The sequence below is a fragment of the Mastomys coucha genome, unplaced genomic scaffold, assembly GCF_008632895.1.
Source record: "Mastomys coucha isolate ucsf_1 unplaced genomic scaffold, UCSF_Mcou_1 pScaffold3, whole genome shotgun sequence".
Lineage (NCBI taxonomy): Eukaryota > Metazoa > Chordata > Mammalia > Rodentia > Muridae > Mastomys > Mastomys coucha.
The window spans coordinates 57,376,707-57,400,495 of NW_022196909.1; the positions used below are offsets into that span (position 1 = coordinate 57,376,707).

Below are 23,789 nucleotides of genomic sequence, written 5' to 3' on the forward strand. Positions count from 1 at the left end.
AATCCCAGCTCTTAGGAGTTAAAGGCAGAGAAATCAGGAGTTCAAGGTCCTCCTCCACTGCATGAAAGCACAGTGGGGTCAAACCTGACAACATAAGACCCTTTTCCAAAAGGGGCTGGGGATGGCTTTAAAATGTTCACAAGTTTTACATGTCATTTAATACTCTCCATTTTCCCCATCCATAACAGTTCTTAGTTAGCAACCTTATTAGCATGGTCTTGTACAAACCAATGACATCTAAGTTCTATCCTGTAGGGTTGTTTGTTTGTTTGTTTGTTTGTTTTCGAGACGGGGTTTCTCTATATAGCCCTGGCTGTCCTGGAACTCACTCTGTAGACCAGACTGACCTCGAACTCAGAAATCCGCCTGCCTCTGCCTCCCAAGTGCTGGGATTAAAGGCGTGCACCACCACCGGCCCGGCTATCCTGTAGGTTTTAACTTAATGGCTCCCTACTCTAATTCACAGATCTAAAATGAATCATGTCAGATGGTGATGGCCCTTTAACCCCAGCACTCAGGAGGCAGAGGCAGGCAGATCTCTGAGTTCATGACCAGCCTCGTCTACATTCCAGGATGGCCAGGACTACACAGAGAAACCATAAAACAAAAAACCAAACAAAAACAAAAACATCATGGGAAAGTATATGGAATATTACTAGAAGAAACAAAAACCACATAAACATTAAGTCATGCCATATACCATGTTACAAGCTCAGTAGAAGAGGTCCTGGAGGGGACCTCAGTCCATGCCCAGGCTTCAGCCTCTGTCCCTCTACCCAAAGTCATTAAGCTTTAAGTTCACCTAACATAAATTTCAGCAGTAGAAAGCAAACCAGGGTAAATTTACAAAGAGGGGCTAGAGAGATGGCTTAGCAGTTTAAGAGCACTGACTGCTCTTTCTAAGGTCCTGAGTTCAAATCCCAGCAACCACATGGTGGCTCACAACCATCGTAATGAGATCTTGATGCCCTCTTCTGGTGTGTCTGATGACGGCTACAGTGTGCTTATATAAATACAGAAATCTTTATCAGGACTGGTGAGAGGGCTCAGTGGGTAAGGGCATCAGCTGCCAAGCCAGACAACCTGGGTTCAATGTCAGTATTCATTCACAAGGTGAACAAGGATAGCACAGACTTCTACTGAAACAAATGAGTGGGTAAGAGGCAGCAAGCCACAGCAAAGGGACACAAAAGGCAGAATGTGAATAAACTGACTGGAACATAACACAGAGCAAAGCTTCTGAGAAGCAAACACATAGCAGAAGCGAGAATGTGAACAGGTCCTACAAGTCATAGAGACTAAGAACAGTGGGGCAAGGAGAAGGCTGATGATGAAAGGCTCTGAAACATACTACATAAAGATGGTGGGACAGTGCTGAAACATTTCCACAATACAGTGGAATCAGTACATGCAGTATGAAGACAAGCTCACAGCAAGTAGGTATGACTGACAGTTGAGTGTGCTCTTAGTCAATGACAGAGCAGGTGTTGGAAACTTTCAGAGACAATTCAAAATATTGAGATTCTTAAAAATCCATCAGCTCTGACTCAGATAAGAAAGAGTTTAAGCCGGGCGGTGGTGGCGCACACCTTTAATCCCCAGCACTTGGGAGGCAGAGGCGGGCAGATTTCTGAGTTCGAGGCCAACCTGGTCTACAGAGTGAGTTCCAGGACAGCCAGGGCTACTCAGAGAAACCCTGTCTCGAAAAAACAAAACAAACAAACAAAAAAAAACCAAACAAACAAAAAAGACCTGGCTTGGGCGACTTACTCAGATGGTAATGCTATTCACTTAACAATGGTCTCTGGCCACTGCTTACTCTCACCCTTCATAGAGCTCTACTTTAAGCTTCAATCAACTCTAGCTATTGTCTGCATCACGTGTGAGTCTTGTCTGAATTCTCCCAGCAGAGATCACAGGGACTGGGAAGCTAAGGGAAGTCCAGAGCAAGATCCTGCTACAAATTTTAGTGTTCCCATCAAGTTGTAACAAAATTTCTTCATCTTCATGAAGGTTAAGACATAGACTTTGCTGCTAGGGTTGATATCAGGGGGTTAGCTACTCTGTTATATTTATATTTCCATCATGTATACACTTTTCTTAGCTAATGGATCTTATTTTCAGGACTATATGCCTGAGGTCACTCAATCTTAGTCCACTTGTACTTCTGTCATCCTGTATTTGAGTGGATTAACTCCTCTTCAGTTTCTATTGATTATTCTCAGATGTATCCTTCATAATTTGGATAAATTTGAACCCCAAGCCTTAACTGAAGTTAACTTGACCTGAGAGACTGCCTTTTACATGTCTCTTGTGATTTAGGACTGGAGAGTTAGCTCAGTGTAAATACTTTCTGCTTTTCAATTTACTTCCTAGCACCCAAGTTAAATGGCTCTCAACTGTTTGCTACAAAGGACCTGATTCCCTCTTTTGGCCTCTGTGAGCACTGTATACACATACATAAACACATAAATAAAAATAAAATTTAAATTTTCAAAAATATCACCCAGATTTATACAATATAATCAGGCAACTTAAGTTAGATATTAAGAGAATTAGAACCGCTGGGCGGTGGTGGCGCACACCTTTAATCCCAGCACTTGGGGGGCAGGGGCAGGCGGATTTTTGAGTTCGAGGCCAGCCTGGTCTACAGAGTGAGTTCCAGGACAGTCAAGGCTACACAGAGAAACCCTGTCTCAAAAAAAAAAAAAAAAAAAAAAAAAAAAAAAAAAAAAAAAAAAAAGAGAAAGAGAGAGAGAGAGAGTATTAAAACCAATAACTGAAAACTACTGACCAGGACCTAATGAAAACCCACTATTTTAGAAAGTCTTCAGAAGTACACTGCAACTAATCCCTACTCTTTTGAAAGCAAAATTCTTTCCAAGACAAATTCTTTACTCAATCTGCCCTTGTCATTAGAAGATAACTACAAATATTATCAGTGAGAGCTGAGATCACTAGATACCCTACAAAAAAACAGCCAACTCTGCTTTCTATAACCACCGCCTACAAGAGGAACAAAGTTAAGGACAAAAGGATGCTAATACACATGACAGGAAGAGAATATGAGAGTAAAGGGAATAGAACTTCCTGGAGCTTTACTGCCTAACAGGATCTCCCACTGACTCTCTCCAAGAGGAGACACACTGGAAAATTAATGTTAAATCTGTAAGCAGGCAGATTACTGGAAGAGAAAATGACCAAATATTGGGTGTACTTCTAAGAGTCCTTGCCCTCAATGTGACAGCATACGAAAGGATTTACTGCCCTCAAGATCAAAAGACTCTCAGATCAGAGCCCCTGAGTCTGTCCCTGAATTAGGTGGCCTCCAACTCAACCATCCCCATGAGTGGGAAGAGGCTTCAGGGAACCTGTCATGTCTCAGTTCCTCAGGACTCCCAGATCCTGCAGTGGTCTAACACCATGTATCTAGGCACCACCTTGATTGTGCCCAATGTCTACGGTAGCAAGACTGAAGTCTCTAAACTCTTATATGCCTTCTTCATCCAGAAGCAGTCAGATCAAGATGATACACGCCTCCACAGCTGTTGTGAGGTCTCAATTTCTTAATTCCTGCTACTACTATTACACAGTGTATGTACACACATGTATCGTGCTACATGAGTGGAGAACAGAGGACAACATTCATGAGTCAGTTCTTTCATGTCCCCCTGCTGAGTCAGGGTTAGTCTCTTGTTAGTGACAGGCTAGCTGGTCAGCTCACAAGCTTCCAGGCAATTCACCTATCTCCTCCTCCCATTTCCCTATTGGCATGCTGGGATTACAGACACAAGCAACCTAATTCATCTTTTTAACATTGATTCAAGGATCAAACTTAGGTTGTTGGGCTTCTGCAATAAGCACTTTTAATCCATGAGCCATCACACTAGCATGGGTCTGACCTCTTGAGAAAAAACAATGTAGCTAATTAGATATTAGCAGATTTCGATTTCTCTGGGGATGGACACTCCCTCATAATCAGCAGCCTATAAAACCAAGAACTCAAACTGCAGCACTATAATTACCAGTCAAATGAATGGGATCTGAAACAGCAATGGCCCTTGGTGAATATAGAATATTCTGAATTGCAGAGATCATTAATGTATAATAGAGAGCTAAAACTAAAAACTAAGTACTGAGGTTACTATTTCCGTGAAAGCTTTTTAGTAACGAATAAGGACATACCATTGACCCCTCCTGTGCCAATACATTACAACAATTAGGCAACAGGGGCAGGTGGATCTCTGAGTTCAAAGCCAGCCTGATTTATACAGTAAATTCCAGGTTGGCCAGAGCTACATAGACAAAATACAAATACAAAAAGAATCAATCCATGGTGTCATGCTTTAAGTCCTAGAAACAGCAAAGGAGGCAGAGACAGGGAGATCCGTAATTTCAACACCAGCCAGAGCTACATCTCAAATTAAAAAAAAAAAAAAAAAAAAAAAATCCAAATGGAGCCTGTCAATCACCTGAACAGGAAAATACTCCTCAGGAAAGCTGTCTGCTACAGAAACTTTAGGAATGGTATAAAACCTGCCTAAAATGTTGAGGGATGTATGGTCTCTTTGGCCACTGTCCATTCTTACCCCTTGAAATCGCACATTGCTACAATGGTCTCTTAGATCCTTGTCCAAGATCACCCCTTCCATGTGATCTATGCCTCCTAATAAATTCTGTGTATCTTTTACACACACACACACACACACACACACACACACACACACACACAGAGGAGGGGTTGGAAAAAGTAGGGAAAGGGATACACCACCAAGGAGAAAAAAATATGCCACAGAAAATATTTACAAATATGTACCTAATAAACATCTTTATAAATCTTTTTTTAAGATCATTTTATTTATTTTAATGTGTATGAAAGTACACTGGAGCTGTACAGATGGCCGTGAGCTATCATGTGTGTGGATGCTGTTGATCTCGGGACCTCTGCTGGCCCCCGCTTGCTCTGGCGTAGTTTGCTGCAGCTGTCTTCAGACGCACCAGAAGAGGGCGTCTGATCTCATTACAAGTGGTTGTGAGCCACCATGTGGTTGCTGGAATCCGAACTCAGGACCTTCAGAAGAGCAATCAGTGCTTTTACCCACTGAGCCATCTCGCCAGCCCAATAAACATCTTTGAAGGGATGTATTCAAATAAAGACATCTTTAAAGCTACTCGCCAGCCCAATAAATATCTTTGAATGAGATGTATTCAAATAAAGACATCTTTAAAGCTAGTCAACAACAACAAAAAGCTGAAAATTTAAAATGCATAAAAACCATAAACCGGGCTGGCGAGATGGCTCAGCAGTTAAGAGCAATGACTGCTCTTCTGAAGGTCCTGATTTCGGATCCCAGCAACCACATGGTGGCTCACAACCACCTGTAATGAGATCGGACGCCCTCTTCTGGTGCATCTGAAGACAGCTGCAGTAAATTACGCAGGAGCGAGCGAGGCAGGCAGTGATCCTGAGATCAACAGCAGCCACACACGATAGCTCACAGCCATCTGTACAGCTACAGTGTACTCATACACATAAAAAATAAATAAAAATAAAAAAATAAAAATAAATTAAAAAATTTAAAATAAACCATTAACCAACATCTCACTAAAGGAAAGATAAATGGTAAATAAGCACGTGAGAAGATGTTCAATGCATACCTTTAAGGAATGGTAAATTATACACTGAGGTGCCAAACACTATTAGAATGGCCAAAATTCAAAACAATGATAACATCAAATATGGGTAAAGATATAAAGCAACAGGAAATTCCATGCATTCCTAGCAGAAACCAAAACAGTACCACTACTTTCCAAAAAAAAAAAAAAAAAAACGACAGTCTTATTAAACCAACATTTGTTACTATGTAACTCAACATCTGCACTGCACTAGTCTTTACCCAAAAAGCACACCACAGAGATGTTTGTAACAGTTTTGTTCATAACTGCCAAAATATGAAAGCAACTAAGATATCCATCAAGGGAAACATAATGGCTCATATGCAACCCCAGCACTTCGCAGAATGAAATAGGCAGGTTGCTAGGCTATCTAGTGGACCCTGTGATTTAAAAAACAAAAAAACAAAAACAAAAAGCAAAAGCAAAGCAAAAAGTAAGATGGGCTAAAGAGATGACTCATTGGGTAAGAGCACTGGCTATACATTCAGAAGACTGGTTCTAATCCCAGCATCCGCAGTTCCGGGAGATCCCCACCCTCTGTCTTCTACCTGAATTCTGGGTTATAGGTGTACACCACCACACCTAGCAGATTTATTTGTTGTTCTTGAAGACAATTTATTTTTAAAAATAATAATTTTTTTAAAAATGACCTTTTCTCAAAAATTCATCTTATTTTTCTCAATTACTTGACTAAGAAAAGAGATAAAATGCAGTAGATTAAGTGCAGTTACTTCACCTTCTCTGAAATCAATTAACAGAACTTTGTTCATATTTGGAGATGAAACTACAACTAAAATAAATTTGAATTACTCAGAAAACAAATACTAAGCATGCATTGTGCAAAATACTACTGTGCAAGTTGAAAAAACAAATGAGATACATGCTAATCTTCCCAAGAGTTCATAATCATTAACATATATAGAAAACAAAGATAATATTAAACTTAAATTCATTGTATTCTCTTTTCTTCTCTAACACTGACCATTTTTTATTTGTTTGTAATAAGCTTAGGCATCTTAAAGCCTGTTTCCTAAACTAATAGAATGTTTAGCAGGTTAATCTCTTTAACTCAAAAGTATGGTCTAATATATTCTCAGCAGGGTTGGGAAAGCAGCAAAGCTGGGCATGGTGGTGTTATCCTTCAATCCCAGCAGCACTACAGAGGCAGAGGTAAGGCCAGCCTCATTTACACATCAAGTTTCAGGACAGCCAGAACAACGTAGACTCTGTCTTTTAAAAAGGAAAGAAGGCTGAGCGGTGGCCCACGCCTTTAGTCCCAGCACTTGGGAGGCAGAAGCAGGCGGATTTCTGAGTTCGAGGCCAGCCTGGTCTACAGAGTGAGTTCCAGGACAGCCAGGGCTATACAGAGAAACCCTGTCTCGTGGGGGGGGAGGGGGGAGAGGAAGGAAGGTAGGAAAAGGAAGATAAATAGGGAGCGGGAGGGAGGAATGAAAGAAAAGCAGTAAAACACAATGGAAGACTTGTGGGACAATTCTGAGATACCAACTCAAAGTATGACCCAACTGAAAACTGTTATCTATGGTTTAAAAACAAAAGGCAGGCAGGTAGATATATGTACAAACAAGCACAAAGATACGCATACATCCACACAGCATTATTGTACAGCAGGTTACCAATCACAAATGTACTTGTACCTGTATTTTTCTAAATGTAAAAGTTTTAAGTATTTTCATTTTAAACATATGCATTTATTTCCTGACATATATACTTAATTAACTGACAATACTTACCTTAACAAAATTGTCAGGGAACATCCCTCGTCTCCCATTTAGTTCTCCTTCTAGCCATCCTTCTTCCTGTAGTTTTTTCACATTTCTGATGATTTCCCCAACTCGGATAGTTAACTCATCATCATGTACAGCATCATAGTCATACTCCACAATATAGTCAACTAAAAAAAGGAGAAAATAAATGTCTAAAATCTAATTCACAAAATTACTATTAACCATATTAACAAACTTTGACCTACAGAATCTGTGTAGCAGCATCTAATACTGCAAAGGTGTCAGGCTTCTCCTTCTGGTTTTAAATATCTGACCACAGGGCTGGCAAGATGGCTCAGCTACCCGTGTATGCCGCCCATCTTTATAAAATTCCTTCTTGAGTGTGCCCTATGACATACTCTTTTGTAAGCAAAAGAGTATGACAAAGATGATGGACTGTGTGGAATGAATGAATACTGTAATGGCCATGTTGCTTCTTACTTAATGGCTTTGAAGACACAAACCACCATATTAATATGCTGGCTTGGGGAGGGTCACAAGAAATGATACAAAACCTCAGCTAGGGCCCTCCCTATAATAAAGCAAAGGACCTGAATGATGGCAACCATCACATGAGTTTAGAAATAATCCACCACAGAAGAACCCCTTGTGAGAACCAAACCCTGGTGAACATCTTCAATGTAGCCTTACGGAAGACCCAACCAACACAGTTCCCAGACTTAAAACCACAGAAACAGATTAACTATATAATATTTTAATGATTTCTTTTTTATTATATGGTAGGAAGAAAACACTCATGTAAGTGCAGATGCCTGTGCAATCTACAAGATCCTCTGGGGCAGGAGGGATGTGTGATTGTGAGCTACTGGATGTGGGTAGTGGGACCCAAACTCATCGCTCTGCAAGAGCAGCAGTACATGCTCTTAACCACTGAGCTGTCTCTCTAGTCCCCCACCCTCACCCCCATAGAATGTTTTAAAGCTACTAAGCTATGTCAATATTACAGAACAAATGACAAAATCACTCTGAAATAAAGACTGCATTCTCTAACTACAGGATCTCTGATCACAGGCAGTGTACAGGCACATTTTATAAATTCAACTTTAAAAAACTGAACAGATTCCCTATACAAGATGGCAGACTAGCTAGTTATACCCCATTATCTTTTCTTCTATCTACAATGACAAGAAAAAAAAAACTAAAGTAAAAAGGTGCACTTCAAATCAATAGCTACCACACCACTTCCATTTCTCACAGTTTCTTAATTTTGTTCAGATAGTCTGAAACCCTGTACTTTTACAAATAAAGCTTCTTTTAGCCCAGGTTAGATCTTGACTAGTCTAGATCAATACTTCTCAAGTATAATCAAGTCATCTGGAAAATCTTAGAGGCACAGTGATTAAAGTTGAGATACCTAAAGCTCATATAAAGAGGCAAAAGTGTAGAGATCATTCATTCAGAATCATTTTAACTCCATCACACTCAGGATTCTGATTTTTGTTCTCATTTGACCTTAGAAGCAAAAACACGGGACTTGGAATATAGCTCCGCTCTAGCGTTTGGTTATTATGCAGGAGGTTCCAGTTCAATCCCAAACAAGCATGTACTCAAAACACAAGGGCTAGGCACAATGATACAGACCTATATAAATCTATCTTTCAAGACACTGGGGTAAGAGGAACATAACCTTGAGGCCAACTTGGACCACACAGTGAAACTTTATCTAAAATAAATACAACAAGAAGTGACACCCAAAACTGCTTCAGTCTGAGATAGGGAAAACCATAGATATGACTGAGGCAGAAAAGCAAGACAAGAATCTAGGCAGATTTATCAAGCTGCTTCCCTAACAAGCCCAATGCCATATTCCAGATTTGCTACATGGAGTCATTTTTTACTTAGGTTGTAAATGAATCTCAGACAGGATTTCTACTGGAGGTGAAGACATTCCACTTTGGTAAGAGAGCCAACAGAACTGATAAAGCCAAGGAAAAGCTTAAAGAATTTAGGAGGCTGTAGTTGAGATAGTAGATCCTTCAACACAACCCCAGAAAAAACAGAAAAGATGTGGGCTACATAAAATATAAGGAGGAGAATAAGAACTGTACTGTTAGTTACAATATTTTTAGAAGACAAAATCAAGGCCAAGCATGGTAGTGGCACATGCCTTTGACACCAGCATTTGAAACAGAGAGTTCAAAGCCAGTCTTGTTTACATAGTTACTTCTAGAACAGCTAGGACTGTATAATGAGAACCTGTCTCACAAGGTTTCTCCATAACACAAATGTTAACTAGCTAGGCATTTTTCTCCCTGAGGCAAAAATTTCAGCTAAGGTACAAAATCAGAAACAATGTAAGGAAACAAAGTTAAAATACTCTTGATGATCCCTGGTTTCTCAAACAATGAGGGCTTCAAAATTTACAGAGTACTCATAGTAATGGGTAATCTGACATGCTAATTACATAATAAACTTCTAAACTCTACTCACATAACTACTCCTCAGTAACTCTGGAGGGTTTTCCCTTGTTTGGGTCTTGTGTCTTGACATGGAGTCTCATGTAGCCCAGTCTAACGTAATAGTAAAAATTGATGTTTCACTGAACTTCTGATCAGCCCACCTCCACCTCCCAAATTCTAGGATCACAGGCCTGGGCCACCACAGTCGGCTTACCCATTTTGCTAAGAAAAGAATTCCTTTTAATTATCTGTGTATCTGCATGTAGGCATGTGCACATGAGTGCATGCAAGACCCTGAAGCTAGAGTTACAGGTGCTTGTGAGCTCCCCAACACTGATTCTGGGCACTGAACTCATGAAGAATAATATGAGTGAGTCACTTCTGTATTAACCTCTAGCCACCTCTCCAGTCCCTCAAATAAAGTAAGAAAACATGAATCCATACAGATTACAAATCAATATTTCTTAAATATTACTGTTGCTGTGACTAAATGGAGAAAGAGTCTAGTTTATGGGAAACTTTCACTGATACTTTCAAGTGAAAGGTATATAGGATTAAATCACTTCTAAAACTGATTACTTCAAAAATAAAAAAATAAAATTAAGATGAACTTTAAGCCTGCCGAGATGTTCCATCAGTGAGAATACTTGCTTAGGAGGACCTGAGGCTCTCCAGAAACTACACTAAAAAAGAAAAGAAGGAAGTAAGGAAGGAAAAGAAGGAGGGAAGGAGAGAGAATGAAGAAAAAAGGAAAAAAGGCAACATTGAAACAAGGTTCAGTGAAAGTTCTTGCCTCAAGAATAAGGTAGAGGAGATGGTGAGATGACTCAGCGGTTAAGAGCACTCACTGCTCTTCCGAAGGTCCTGAGTTCAAATCCCAGCAACCACATGGTGGCTCACAACCATCCCTAACGAGATCTGACGCCCTCTTCTGGGGTGTCTGAAGACAGCTACAGTGTACTTACATAAAATAAATAAATCTTTAAAAAAAAAAAAAAGGTAGAGAATGTCAGGACACCTAACATCTTCCTCTGCCTTCCCCCACACATACACATACACATACACATACACACATACACACACACACACACACACACTACATACACCTTACACATATTAAAAAAATTATCAGAATATCAGAAATAAACTAAATAGGGGCTGGCGAGATGGCTCAGCGGGTAAGAGCACTGACTGCTCTACAGAAGGTCCTGAGTTCAAATCACAGTAGCCTTCAGACACAGCAGGGTGTCTGAAGACAGCTATAGTGTACTTAATTATAATAATAAATAAGTCTTAAAAAAAAGAAATAAACTAAATTATATGCAACAAAGTTTTGTCTCCAAGTAATATATAGGTTCATAAAAATGGCAATGCTTTGAATTGAAAGTTTTAAAAATACTTGAATATTTGTTAAGTGTTTGACAAATCCAAGAAAACATTCAAAATAAAGAAAACAAAAATATGGCCAGGTGTGGTGGTACACCTCTTTAATTGGCAGCACTTGGGAGCTCTGAGCCAGGTGAATCTTTCTGAGTTCCAAGTCTGATCTACATAGATTTCTTGGACAGCTAGGGCTACACAGAGAAACTCTGTCCCAAAATAAACAAAGAAAGAAAAAAGAGAGCGAGAGAGCGAGAGAATGGGGGGTGGGGGAGAGCCAGCAAACTATGAAAGCACAGATACAGGTAACAGTGAATCCAAACTGACTAGAGTCTAAAAAGGAGACAAGTAAATGAAGACAACCTTCATACACACAAAGAAAACAACACAAAGAAACTCCTTTCTTTGTAAGATAACCAATAGACAGTAAGAGCCTTACTGCACATGCAGAAGGACTTGCATCTGGATCCCCAGCAATCACATTAAAAAATAAAAAATAAAAAATAAAAAAAAAATGAGGCATCTCAGGCCTGTTACTCTCATTGCTAGAGAGGCAGAAAGAGGAGGATCTCTAATAAATCTGAGCATGTTTCAGGTTCAGTGAAGAACCCTATCACAAGAAATAAGGTAAAAAACTGAGAAAGACACCCAACTTTTAGCCTCAACACACACACACACACACACACACACACGCACACGCACACGCACGCACGCATGCACGCACGCACGCGCACATACAATGTTCTCCAAAGCTAAACATTTTGAGAATTGGCAAAAAGGTTTTCAGATTTTTCAACACTTCAAATTTGGATGGAGCAGGAATGTTCAATCAGTAAAGCCTGTGCAAACTGCAAGCTGTAAAAACCTCCAAAATCTGAAGCACTTTTCAGATAAGAAACAGTCAACCTACATTGGGTTTTAGCATTTGTGCAATCTATATAGATAATAACATTTAAAAACAAAGTATCAAAGACCTTGACCAAAGTTCAATTAACACTAATTTGAGCAATTTTCCCTGAAAAGGCAACTTTGTAGTTGTAAAAATCACTTACAAAAAAATGTACAGTAGTAATGGCAGCCTATAATTCCAGCATTCTGGACCCAGAGGCAAGGGATCTCAGAAGTTCCAAGCCAGCTTGATGTCTATAGTAAGTTCTAGGCCACCCAGCTACACAGAGAAAGAAACCTTCTGTCCCTCCTCCCACCAGGAAAAAAAAACACAGAAGCAACAGAGTAACTTCCAGAAATGCCTAAATTACACACACAGTATGTCTTTAAAAAACCAAAAACCAAGCAAACAAAAACTGCTAACTGAAAATATAGTAACATTACTAACTTGACGTCAAATAAAGACTGGAACTCAAAAGAGTTCCACACTGGACCATTTACAGCCCTAGGGTACCACAGTGAAGAACTGTGTCTCGGAGGCCCTGAACTCAGTTTGGGAAAGGGCTGGAAACAACTCTAGCCAATCACTGTAGCCTAATTAATGCTGTTTAGAGCAGCTGTTCTCAACCTTCCTATCCCTGCCACCCTTTAACACAGTTCCTCATGTTGTGATGTTCCCCAACCACATTATTTTCATTGCTACTTCCCAGCTGGGCACTCAGACCTGTGGCAGAAGCCAAGTGGAGCTCTTGCAGATATAGAACATAACATGGAAGTCTGACCTCCTAAACAAAACTTAACTTTCTATAAGAGAACAAGAAAAAAAACTAATTAAGAAAGTGTCAGGGATGTGAAAAGAAGGCAAAAGTGATTTTACACACACACACACACACAAACACATCAAAGAAGTAAAACATAGTAAAAGAGAATGGAGAATACAGAAAAAGCACCTACCCTTAATGAGGTGCTACTGACAGTTGATGGCTTCTGGAGGAGGCTGGGTCAGGTTTTGAAGGTGTGGCTTGTGGATGGCTCCACACCCACAAATAAAGAAGCAGCACAACTTGGAGTCAGTGGGTTTTTTAAGCCACACTGCAGGGAGGGGATCTAGGAAGAAGTTTCAGAGTAGGACAAAAGGATCAAAGTGCATTATAACAAGTTCTCCTAAGGATAAAAATACTATACTAAACAAGGATTATAGACGAAGTCAGAAAAATACAGTAAAAATAAAGTCTATAGAAAGAGGGAGAGGGAGGCAGAAGAGATAGGGACTGAGATTAAGGTAACAATACCAGTAACAAAAACCAGGGGTTAAGGAAAGTAAAATTACCAGCTAACATCAGGCTTTTATAACCATGGATGTAGTAGTCAGTTGGTGGTGGCACACACTCAGCAGGTAGAGGCAAACAGATCTTTGAATTTGAGGTCAGCCTGGTTTACAGAGTTCCAAGACTGTTTCAGGAAATATCTAGAGCTAGCCACTGTGCTAGGTGATATCATTCACTCGGTCTCTCAGTCGGCCAACTTGCCAGCCCTGCAAGGCCATATGGCTCCCACCTGTCCATCTCTCGGACAAATCCTCCCAGCCCCACTCCGGAATTCCTCTTGCTTTCACACAACGCCCCACACACCCCTGGTTAGCCATCAACAATTAATTACCTGTTAGAATCATGACTCAGTGCTTATTTAATTAGCCAATCAGATCTATGTATCAATAATAACAGAATTTACAAGATGCCAATACAATAGTTTCAGTGCCAAATGATAATGATAAAGCTTTAACCTAATTATTCTAACCTTTTGATAACAACATGTCAACCTACATTCTGGTTCTGTCTCCTCAGACCTCTCTTCCTGTCTCCTCAACTCCTCGCTCCACCTCCCTTCTCCTGTCCAATCACAAGCCTCCCACTGCCCTAATGTGATTGAACAAGGAAAATTCTGCAACATTGGACAACCAGGCCTACACAGAGAAAACCCTCTCTCAAAAAACAAGCAAACAAACAGACATACAAAAACAAAGAAGAAAGACGAAGGATGGAGAGAAGGAAAAGGAAGAAGAGGAGGAAGAGAAAGGAGAAGAAAGAATGTAGTAATGACAGAAAATTTTAAGAAAATAATGCCAACATTGCAGGAAGAAAGAATGAACACAGGGCTGGAGAGGTGGCTGTGGTTAAGAGCTCTTGCCATTGTTAAGAGAGGACTCAGAAAGCTGCACTTGCCACTAAATCTGATGACCTGAGTTCAATCCCTAGGACCCACAGTCCACAAATTTACACAGAAGCTCCCTCACACACACACACACACACACACACATACACACACACACACACACCTCTTGCTCTAAATGAATGTAATAGAGAAACAGGGAGAGATACCCCACCACCTCATATCTTATCACTTCCCACAAAAGACATAAATATAATGAGCTGCAGTTGAAAGAGCAGCAAAATGTAGATTCCATCTTAAAGCACAGCTCCACTGAAAGACTGAAATTTATTGTTATGGTCATAGAATACTATCCTCCATTACTCTGATACTCCAGTAACAGTGGATTGTAAAAGAATTAAAAGATGCAGATTCTATTTGAGTACTTAGAGAACTCAAAGACAAGCAGGGAGATAAAACACTAGAGGAATTTGAACCCTTTGGAACTACAGCTTTGAGCAATCATTAAACAATTTACAAGTCCAAACAGGTAAAACACAAGCTCAAACTAAAGACTGTGTGCTATTTCTAGTCCTAAACATTTCTCCTTTAACAACACTATAAAACACAAAAACAATTAGTATGGCTTAATGTTATTGTATTTTATTAAATTTTATGAAGTTAGATAACAGATCTGTGTGAAAATATTAAGTCATGGTATCATCCCTAGAGACCCTTTATACGTTATCAATTGCTAAATACAGAAGTAATAAAGCAGCATTTCTTACATGTTTTCAACATAGAATAGTAAAGATTTCTCTCCTCCCTCCCTTCCCTGTGTGTGTGTGTGTGTGTGTGTGTATGTGTGTGTGTGTGTGTGTGTGTGTGTATTTGAAAAAGGATCATACACTACAGCTCAGACTGTCCTGAAACTATGTATCCCTGGCTTGTCCTCAAACTTCCAGCAATCCTGAGTGCTAGGATTAAAAGCATAATCTACTATGCCTACCTTCCAGTTATGAATTTATCTTTATTTAGTTGGAGGATCCCCTAACTCCAGGTGAACTCTACACCCCAAATATTGGGGTTCCAAGCAGGAGACAAGTGTTGGAATTGTAGGTGTGAACTCCCACAACCTAAAGGTTTATCTAGTACTATGGATTGAAGCCAGGGTTTTGGTTTTTGGTTTGGTTTGGTTTCGTTTCGTTTCGTTTTGGTTTTGGTTTTTCAAGACAGGGTTTCTTTGTATAGCCCTGGCTGTCCTGGAACTCACTCTACAGATCAGGCTCGCCTTGAACTCAGAAATCTGCCTGCCTCTGCCTCCCAAGTGCTAGGATTAAAGACATGTGCCACCATTGCCCGAATGAACCCATGGTTTTCATAACAGGCAAGCACTCTATTAATTAAACTGCATTCCCAGCTCTAATCAATCTTAAAATAGCCAAATAACTGCACATAAAACCTATCCCTGGGGCAGGGCGTGGTAGCAATGCCTTTAATCCCAGAACTCAGGAGGTAGGTGAATCTCTGAGTTCAAGGCCTGCCTGGTCTACAAAGAGTGTTCCAGGACAGCCAGGAACACTCTTTGTTTACACAGATAAACCCTTGAGGAGTGGAGAAGAGGGGGCGCCTACTCCTGTGTACTAGTTATTTTTACTACTAAACGCCTTCAGAAAGCAACCTAGAACCTAAAAAACAAATTTTTGTAGTTTCAGAAGATTCAGTTAGCAAGGGTAGAGAAGACATGACAAGGCAGATCAGATGGGACATGGAACACAGATAGGAACACACCAGGAACACCAGGACAAGATGCTCAAGAACCTACCCCAATGACCTACTTCCTCCAACCAGGCCCCACCTCATAGGGTTTCAACAAGCCCAGATCAAACAAACAAAACACAAGCCTATGGGGACCGTTCAGACTCAAACCTTCCTCTTCCTGTTTCAAGTAGTATGCAAAGATGTGCATAGTACGTATGCTCAGATCACATTTCTCAGAAGGAAAATCCACCCGTCATTTTTTTCAGAGTATTCTATTCTTTCTAATGTTACAGATCAACTGATGATATACCCACAAAAGAACCCAAAAACTTAATATTTCTTGTTAACTCTAAGCAAAGAAAAATTCCTTCTCCCAAAATAACACACAAAACCTATACTAGGAGAAGTAACCTGGAATATTCAGTTATTTCCTGCATTCTTTGTTTGTCTGTCTTCTTTTGCTCATTCTACCCACTATCACCACCCTACCTCTACCCCCACAGAATACCCATACACACAGGGTCTTGCTTTGTAACCTATGCTGGGCTTCAAATTCACAGAAATCTTGCCTCAACCTCTCCAATAGTGAGATTTAGGATATGGACACCACATCTAGCTTTTAATTCAATTTAAATTCTAGTCTTAACTTCAAGAAAATACTAAGAATGAGAAGAGTGTTAATCTTCTTTCAAATCAGACCAAAACATAACATTTAAATGTTCATCAAAGTTGTACACTACTAAGAAAAAAAATGAAAACCTAATGAATATATAAAGAACCTATATTGGTTTGAATAAGAATGGTCCCCCTAGGTGTATAGATTTGAACCGTTAAATCATGAGGGAGTGTCACTACTTAGAAGGGTTAGGAGGTGTTGCCTTATTGGGGGTAGGTGTGGCCTGGTTGGAGGGAGTGTCACTAAAGGCTAGCAAAATTTGAAAAGACCAATCCAGGTCCAGTGAGTCTCTCTGTTCCTGCTGCTTGTGGATCCAGATGTAGAACTATCAACTTCTCCAGCACCATGTCTTGCCTTCAAGCTGCCATGTTCACCACTGTGACTGACCTCTGACACTCAGGGTGAGGCCCCGTTAAATGCTTTCTTTTATAAGATTTGCCATAGTTAAGGCATCTCTTCACAGCAACAGAACAGCATAAGGGTTTCTATTCCTGCAAAACATCATGACCATGAAGCAAGTTGGGGAGGAAAGGGTTTATTCAGCTTACTTCCACATTGCTGTTGAACACCAGAGGAAGTCAGGACTGGAACTCAAGCAGGTCAGGAAGCAGGAGCTGATACAGAGGCCATGGAGGGATGTTTCTTTCTGGCTTGCTTTCCCTGGCTTGCTCAGCCTGCTCTTTTATAGAACTCAAGACTTCCAGCCCAGGGATGGCACCACCCACAAGGCGCCCTACCCGCTTGTTCACTAATTGAGAAAATGCCCCACAGCTGGGTCTCATGGAGGCACTTCTTCAATTGAAGCCCCCTTCTCTGTGATAATTCCAGCCTGTGTCAAGTTAACACACAAAACCAGCCAGTATAACTGATTAGAACAGAAGCAATGTGGAATGCAATATATAATTTAAGGTTTCATAAAAGAAAGGAGTATCTCAAATACTTAGATAATGAATGTATGATATCTATCCACAACTTGTAGGAGAGTTAAGTTTCCTGGGATTATTTGTTTCAAGAAGGGGTCTCATTTAGTTGCTCAGGCTGGTCTCCCAGACTTTCAGAGTAGCTGGGATTCATACTTTTTAGAACACCATTATACCTAGCTAAGTTTCTTTATTTTCATATAATATGGTAGTAGCTTTGTGGGTTTTTTGGTTTTTGGCTTTTTGGAGACAGGGTTTCTCTGTGTAACCCTGGCTATCCTCGAACTTACTCTGTAGACCAGGCTGGCTTTTAACTCAGAAATCAGCCTGCCTCTGCCTCCCAAGTGCTGGGATTAAAGGTGTGCGTTATCACTGCCCAGCTTAAAGAAGTAGTTTTAATCTTATTATTTTGTTTGCTTAACCCAACATTTTCTTCCTTTCCTTAAAATGTTCTAAAAAAATTTTAAAAAGACATGCTTTCAGCTGGGCGGTGGTGGTGCACGCCTTTAATCCCAGCACTTTAATCCTAGAGAAACCCTGTCTCGAAAAAACCAAAAAAAAAAAAAAAGAAGACATGCTTTCAAATTAGGCCAGTGGAGTCTGAGACTGACTCCTCCACATCCTGAGATAAGCAACAGTCTCTATACTTCTAAAGATTAAGTATCATTAATATTTTGCCATACTACTCCTGTGGAGATTAAAAGCTAAATGCAATACCTAACATGGTAGGTATACTCTAAATGTGAGTAACTGGCAAAATATCACCTAAAAAGAAAAATTTAAACCTAGCATAACACAGAAACTTGCTATAAAAATTCACTCCTACAGCCAAATGTAAACACCTATAACAGCAGATATATGGATCTTAAAAATTTCTGAAAATCATTTGAATCTCTTCATATTTCTAGGCATTCCACCAAATACACTTATTTAAAAAGAAACTAAATTCTTAAGAGTCAAATAGCAAGGAAGTATGTTTTATAATGTCTGACATATACGACATGAGCAATAGCTACATGGAGCACACTATACAAAGCACTAAACTAAAATGCACTGTACAGAATTTTAAAGTCACATTTCAAATGTGCTAACTTTGATTTCCAGTTAATTTAGTTTTCATATATAATAAAATAGGTATAATCATGTTCAATCTTCATTCAGCAAATATTTACCTAGCTATTCCTTTAAAACACTTGGTCTAAATGTTTAGGATACACCTGGAAGAAACCAAAGCTCTCTGCACTCCTTGACTTTATTCTTTATAATACTGCTTCAATGAGTCAAAAATAAAGATTGAGTACACTGGGGATATAATTCAGTGACTAAGGGCCTGGGGTTTAATCCCCAGTACCAAGAAAGAAGGGAAGGAGATATAAAAAAAAGAGATCCTAAAACTCGGAATTACAATTGGAATGACACAATAGATGTAAGAAAAGACTGGGCAGGATAAGATCAAGAATGTCTACAAGCTGTAACCCAAATAGCTCTCAATGAAAGAATGTGCTGTTCTACTCTACAGCACTGAGAGTTCAAGCAGTGAAGCGGCCAGCCTAGATCCAAGCCCTGGCCTTGAATTAGTTGCCACAGTGTTGTTTCCCTAACTGTAAGAGTGACAACAGAGGCCAAGAAACAGTTCAGTGGGTACCAGTGCCTGTCACCAAGTCCGATGACCTGAATTCAATCCCTAGGACCCATAAGGTATAAAGTGAAGAAAGAATCAACTCAGGAAGTTGTCCTACTATGGTACAAGCACACTCCCGCACAAATGCACGCATACAAAATAAATGTAAAAGAAGCTTTTCAAAGATTAATAACAGTACTCAAAAATGAAGACTTGTAAGAATTAAATAGTATTTAGAAAAGAGCTTTAAAGTGTACCTGAAACAGAAATACCTAATAAATAATCATTGAATATTAACACCCATCACAACATACCACATTCTTCCCTGAGTGTCTAGAGTACAAGCATTTTGTCCATTCTTTTTCCGTCTCCTGAAGCTCCACCGTCCTATACAGGCCAGAATGACCTTGAATTCCTGATCTTCCTGCCTCCAGCCTTCCTTTGGACTGAGATTATAGATAGGCATTCAACACCAGTCTTGCTTAGACAGTCCAAAGGGTTGGAACCATCTAGCTATTGAGCTACATGCTTCAGCCCCTAATTCATCATTTTTGAGCACATCTGTTTGCAATGATGCATATAAAGTTTTCAAATCACATTTGATGAATTTAACCAAACCATTTGTTGATAGGATTAGTTATTATTACTCTGAGGGAAAAATAGTATAATATGGCTGGTTAAAGAGAACTAGCATATTGTAAAAAACAAATAAACTCTTATCAGATTACAGGCCTCACTAAAAAATTCCAGGACAGTAGTACAGGGTGGGTCACACCTATAATCTTGGAAGGCTGAGGCAGAATTATGGAAGGCTGGATGAAGGCCTGTCTGAACTACACAGTTCTAATCCAGCCTAAGCAACCGTGTAAAAATCTGTCTCAAAAAACATATAGGGGCTGGAGAGATGGCTCAGTGGTTAAGGGCACTGACTGCTCTTGCAAAGGACCTGAGTTCAAATCCCAGCAACCACATGGTGGCTTACAACCATCCGTAATGAAGCCTCACACCCTCTTCTGGTGCGTCTGGAGACAGCTACAGTGTACTTACATATAATAAATAAATAAATAATATTAAGAAAAAAAAACATATATATACCATAAAGACACAGGTCCTTTTTTCTCAAAACAATTCCATCACAAAGGTCCACAAAATATTTTGCATACTTAAAGCTGATGGACCTGGACCAGCCAAATGGCACACTGGACTTTAAAAAAAAAAAAAAAAAAAAGAGCACTTGCCTAAAAATCTGGTAACCATAGTTGTCATGTATCTTATGAACTGATGACACATGTACCATGGCACATATGTACTCGTACTCACACACAGAATAAGCAAACAAAACAAAAGAAAATCTTCTTAAATGTTTTTATGCTTCTAGAACTAAATTCCTTCCTTCTGAGGAGCATAAGGAAGGAACCAGCATCATTCAGTTGTTACTCAACTATTACTCTTAGGTCTTCATTTATTTCTTTTGAGGGAGAGAGGTCTGGCCTGGAATTTGTGACATGACTGAGCTAAATTCAAACTAGCAATCTTCCTGCCTTAAGCTCCTGAATGCTGGGATTGTAAGAATCTACAAAGAGTAGACTACCAGGTCTACTCTCTGGTGCTTTTTAAATGTAGCTTCTTGCCAGATGTGGTTGCACATAGCTTGAAATCTCAGCACTAGGGGCTGATCTCCACAGGGGTGATCTCTCTGTCCTTGAAACAAGCCTGATATACATAGCAAGTTCCAAGCCAGTCAAGGCTACTTAGTGAGACTCTTTCTCAAAAACAGATGATAGATGATTTATGATATAGATAGATAGATTAGATGGATGGGTGGATGGACAGACAGACAGATAAGGCTTCCTGCCCAGGTGGTGATGGTGCACATAATCCCAGCATTTGAGAGGCAAAGGACAGCCTGGACTTTGAGACACAGCCAGTTCTAGGACAAGCCTGGGGAGGGTAGAAGAAAAAAAATATACTCTAAAGTATTACTAAATGCAGTATTACTATATAATTGAAGCCAAACCACAATTATAAATAGCTGTCATGGTTTGAATATGCTTGGCCTAGGGAGTGGCCCTATTTGGAGGTGTGGTCTTGTTGGAATAGGTTTGTCACTGTGGGTACGGGCTTTAAAACCCTCATGCTAGCTGCCTTGAAGTCAGTGTATTCTGCTAGCAGCCTTCAGATGAAGACGTAGAACTCACAACTTCTCCTGCACCATACCTGCCTGGATGCTGCCATGTTCCTGCCTTGAGGATAATAGACCTCTGAACCTATAAGCCAACCCCAATTAAATGTCATTTATAAGACTTTCCTTGCTCATGGTGTCTGTTCACAGCAGTAAAACCATAAGATAGAAGTTGGTACCAGAGCTGGGAGGTGGTGGCGCACACCTTTAGTCCCAGCACTCTCCCAGAGGCAGAGGCAGGTGGATTTCTGAGTTCGAGGTCAGCCTGGTCCACAGAGTGAGTTCCAGGACAGCCAGGGCTACACAGAGAAACCCTGTCTCAAGAAAGAAAGAAAGAAAGAAAGGAAGGAAGGAAGGAAGGAAGGAAGGAAGGAAGGAAGGAAGGAAGGAAGGAAGGAAAGAAGGAAGGAAGGAAGAAAGGAAGGAAGAAAGAAGTTGGTACCAGAAGTTGGGTCAATTGTAATGGCTATTCTCAATTGTCAACTTGACTGTATCTGGAATGAACTGCAATCCAGAATTGGAAGACTCACCTGTGATCCAGATCTTGAGACTGAGACATTAAGTTTCTGACCTGGACCTTGGAATGGAGATCTTGAGGCATAGTGGCTATGAATCCCAGGAGACTAAGGCAAAGAGATCTCTGAGTTCAAGGTCAGCCTGGCACAAAACAGGTCCCAGATCCAGGTGTAGTGGTACACACATTTAATCTGAACCACACCTTCTGCTGGAGACCTACATAAGGACATTGGAAGAAGGAATATTCGCTCTAGTTTTCCTGTTGGAATTTGCTTGCCAGCACATCTGTTGGAATCTACTAGCCTTGTGGGACTGAGCAACTACTAAATCCTTTGGCTTCCCATTCATAGCTGACCACTGTTGGGGAGTTGAACTACAGACTGTAAGTCATCATAAAAAATTCCCTTACTACATAGAGACTATCCATAAGTCTGTGACTCCAGAGAACCCTGACTTATACAATAGCAATCTAAACATTGTTTTGAAAGTTTAAATAGTCTATTATCAAGCTTCTTAAACTGTGAATCACAACCTCACAGATTCTTTATTTTTTAAAGATTTATTTATTATTATATATAAGTACACTGTGGCTGTCTTCAGACACACCAGAAGAGAGTGTAAGATCTCATTAGGGATGGTTGTGAGCCACAATGTGGTTGCTGGGATTTGAATTCAGGACTTTTGGAAGAACAGTCAGTGCTCTTAACTGCTGAGCCATCTCTCCAGCCCTCACAGATTCTTATAATTGAATGTGCACACCAAAAAACATCTGGCAATAGCAAGAAGTCTCTGGACACATAATGACCAAAGATTAATTCAAAAATTAACCACAAAATGAATATAGATGAAAAAGGGTATTTCAGGGGCTGGAGAGATGGCTCAGTGGTTAAGAGCACTGACTACTCTTCTGAAGGTCCGAGTTCAAATCCCAGTAACCACATGGTGGCTCACAACCTTCCATAACAAGATCTGATGCCCTCTTCTGGAGTGTCTAAAGACAGCTACACTATACTTACATATAATAAATAAATAAATCTTAAAAAAAAAAAAAAAAAGAAAAAGAGTATTTCTAGTGGCACTCACCCCTGCTATAAGGCTCATCTTCAATAAGCCTTCATTCTGAACACTAACATGCTCACTTTGCACTACAAATGCCTCCACAGTAAACTGCGGTGTTTACTGTACATGGCTTTTGTCTCTTATAGAAACATGACAGTTTAGTTACAGAAAACAAATGACTATTTTCCTACTATCACTCAGAGCATAAGTATCAAATTAGTATACCACTGGATTGAATTGGATTGAAATGTTTGACGTGAAAAAGTACTCTTTAAACTCTTTTAAACTTTAAGCCAGGCCTGGTGACACACACCCTTAGCCCCAGCATGCAGAAGTCAGAAGCAGGCAGATCTCTATGAGTTCCAGGCCAACCTGCCAACCTGGTCTACACAGTGAGTTCCAGGACAGCCAGGACTGTTAGACAGGGAAACCCTGTCTTTAAAAAACAACAAAACAAAAAACAAAAAAATAAAAAAATAAATGCATTTTACTTTGGATTAGGATAGAATTTCCAACAATGTCTGTCATGGTTCTCATTGCTGCCATTTTATACTGCATATTCACATGACGTGATCTTCTCAGCACTGACAATTGATCAAGTATTAGCCAGGCATGGTGCTGCACGCCAGGAATTCCAACACCCAAGAGGCAGAGGCCTGGTGACTGTTAAAAATTCAAAGTCCACCCGATCTACAACACAAGTTCCAGGCAAACCAGAGTTACAGCAATATAGCAAGAACTGATTGATGTTCAAATCA

General features: G+C 40.0%; 1 protein-coding gene across 2 annotated transcripts in view; it reads right to left on the reverse strand.

The window, feature by feature from the left end:
* The window catches only part of Cd2ap (CD2 associated protein), an 86,725-nt gene that overhangs the window by 53,146 nt on the left and 9,790 nt on the right, over positions 1-23,789 (reverse strand). For both annotated transcript variants that reach the window (XM_031348790.1, XM_031348789.1), the window contains exon 2: positions 7,428-7,588. In XM_031348790.1, coding sequence (XP_031204650.1) covers positions 7,428-7,588 — 161 coding nt within the window. The remainder of the gene's footprint in view (positions 1-7,427; positions 7,589-23,789) is intronic.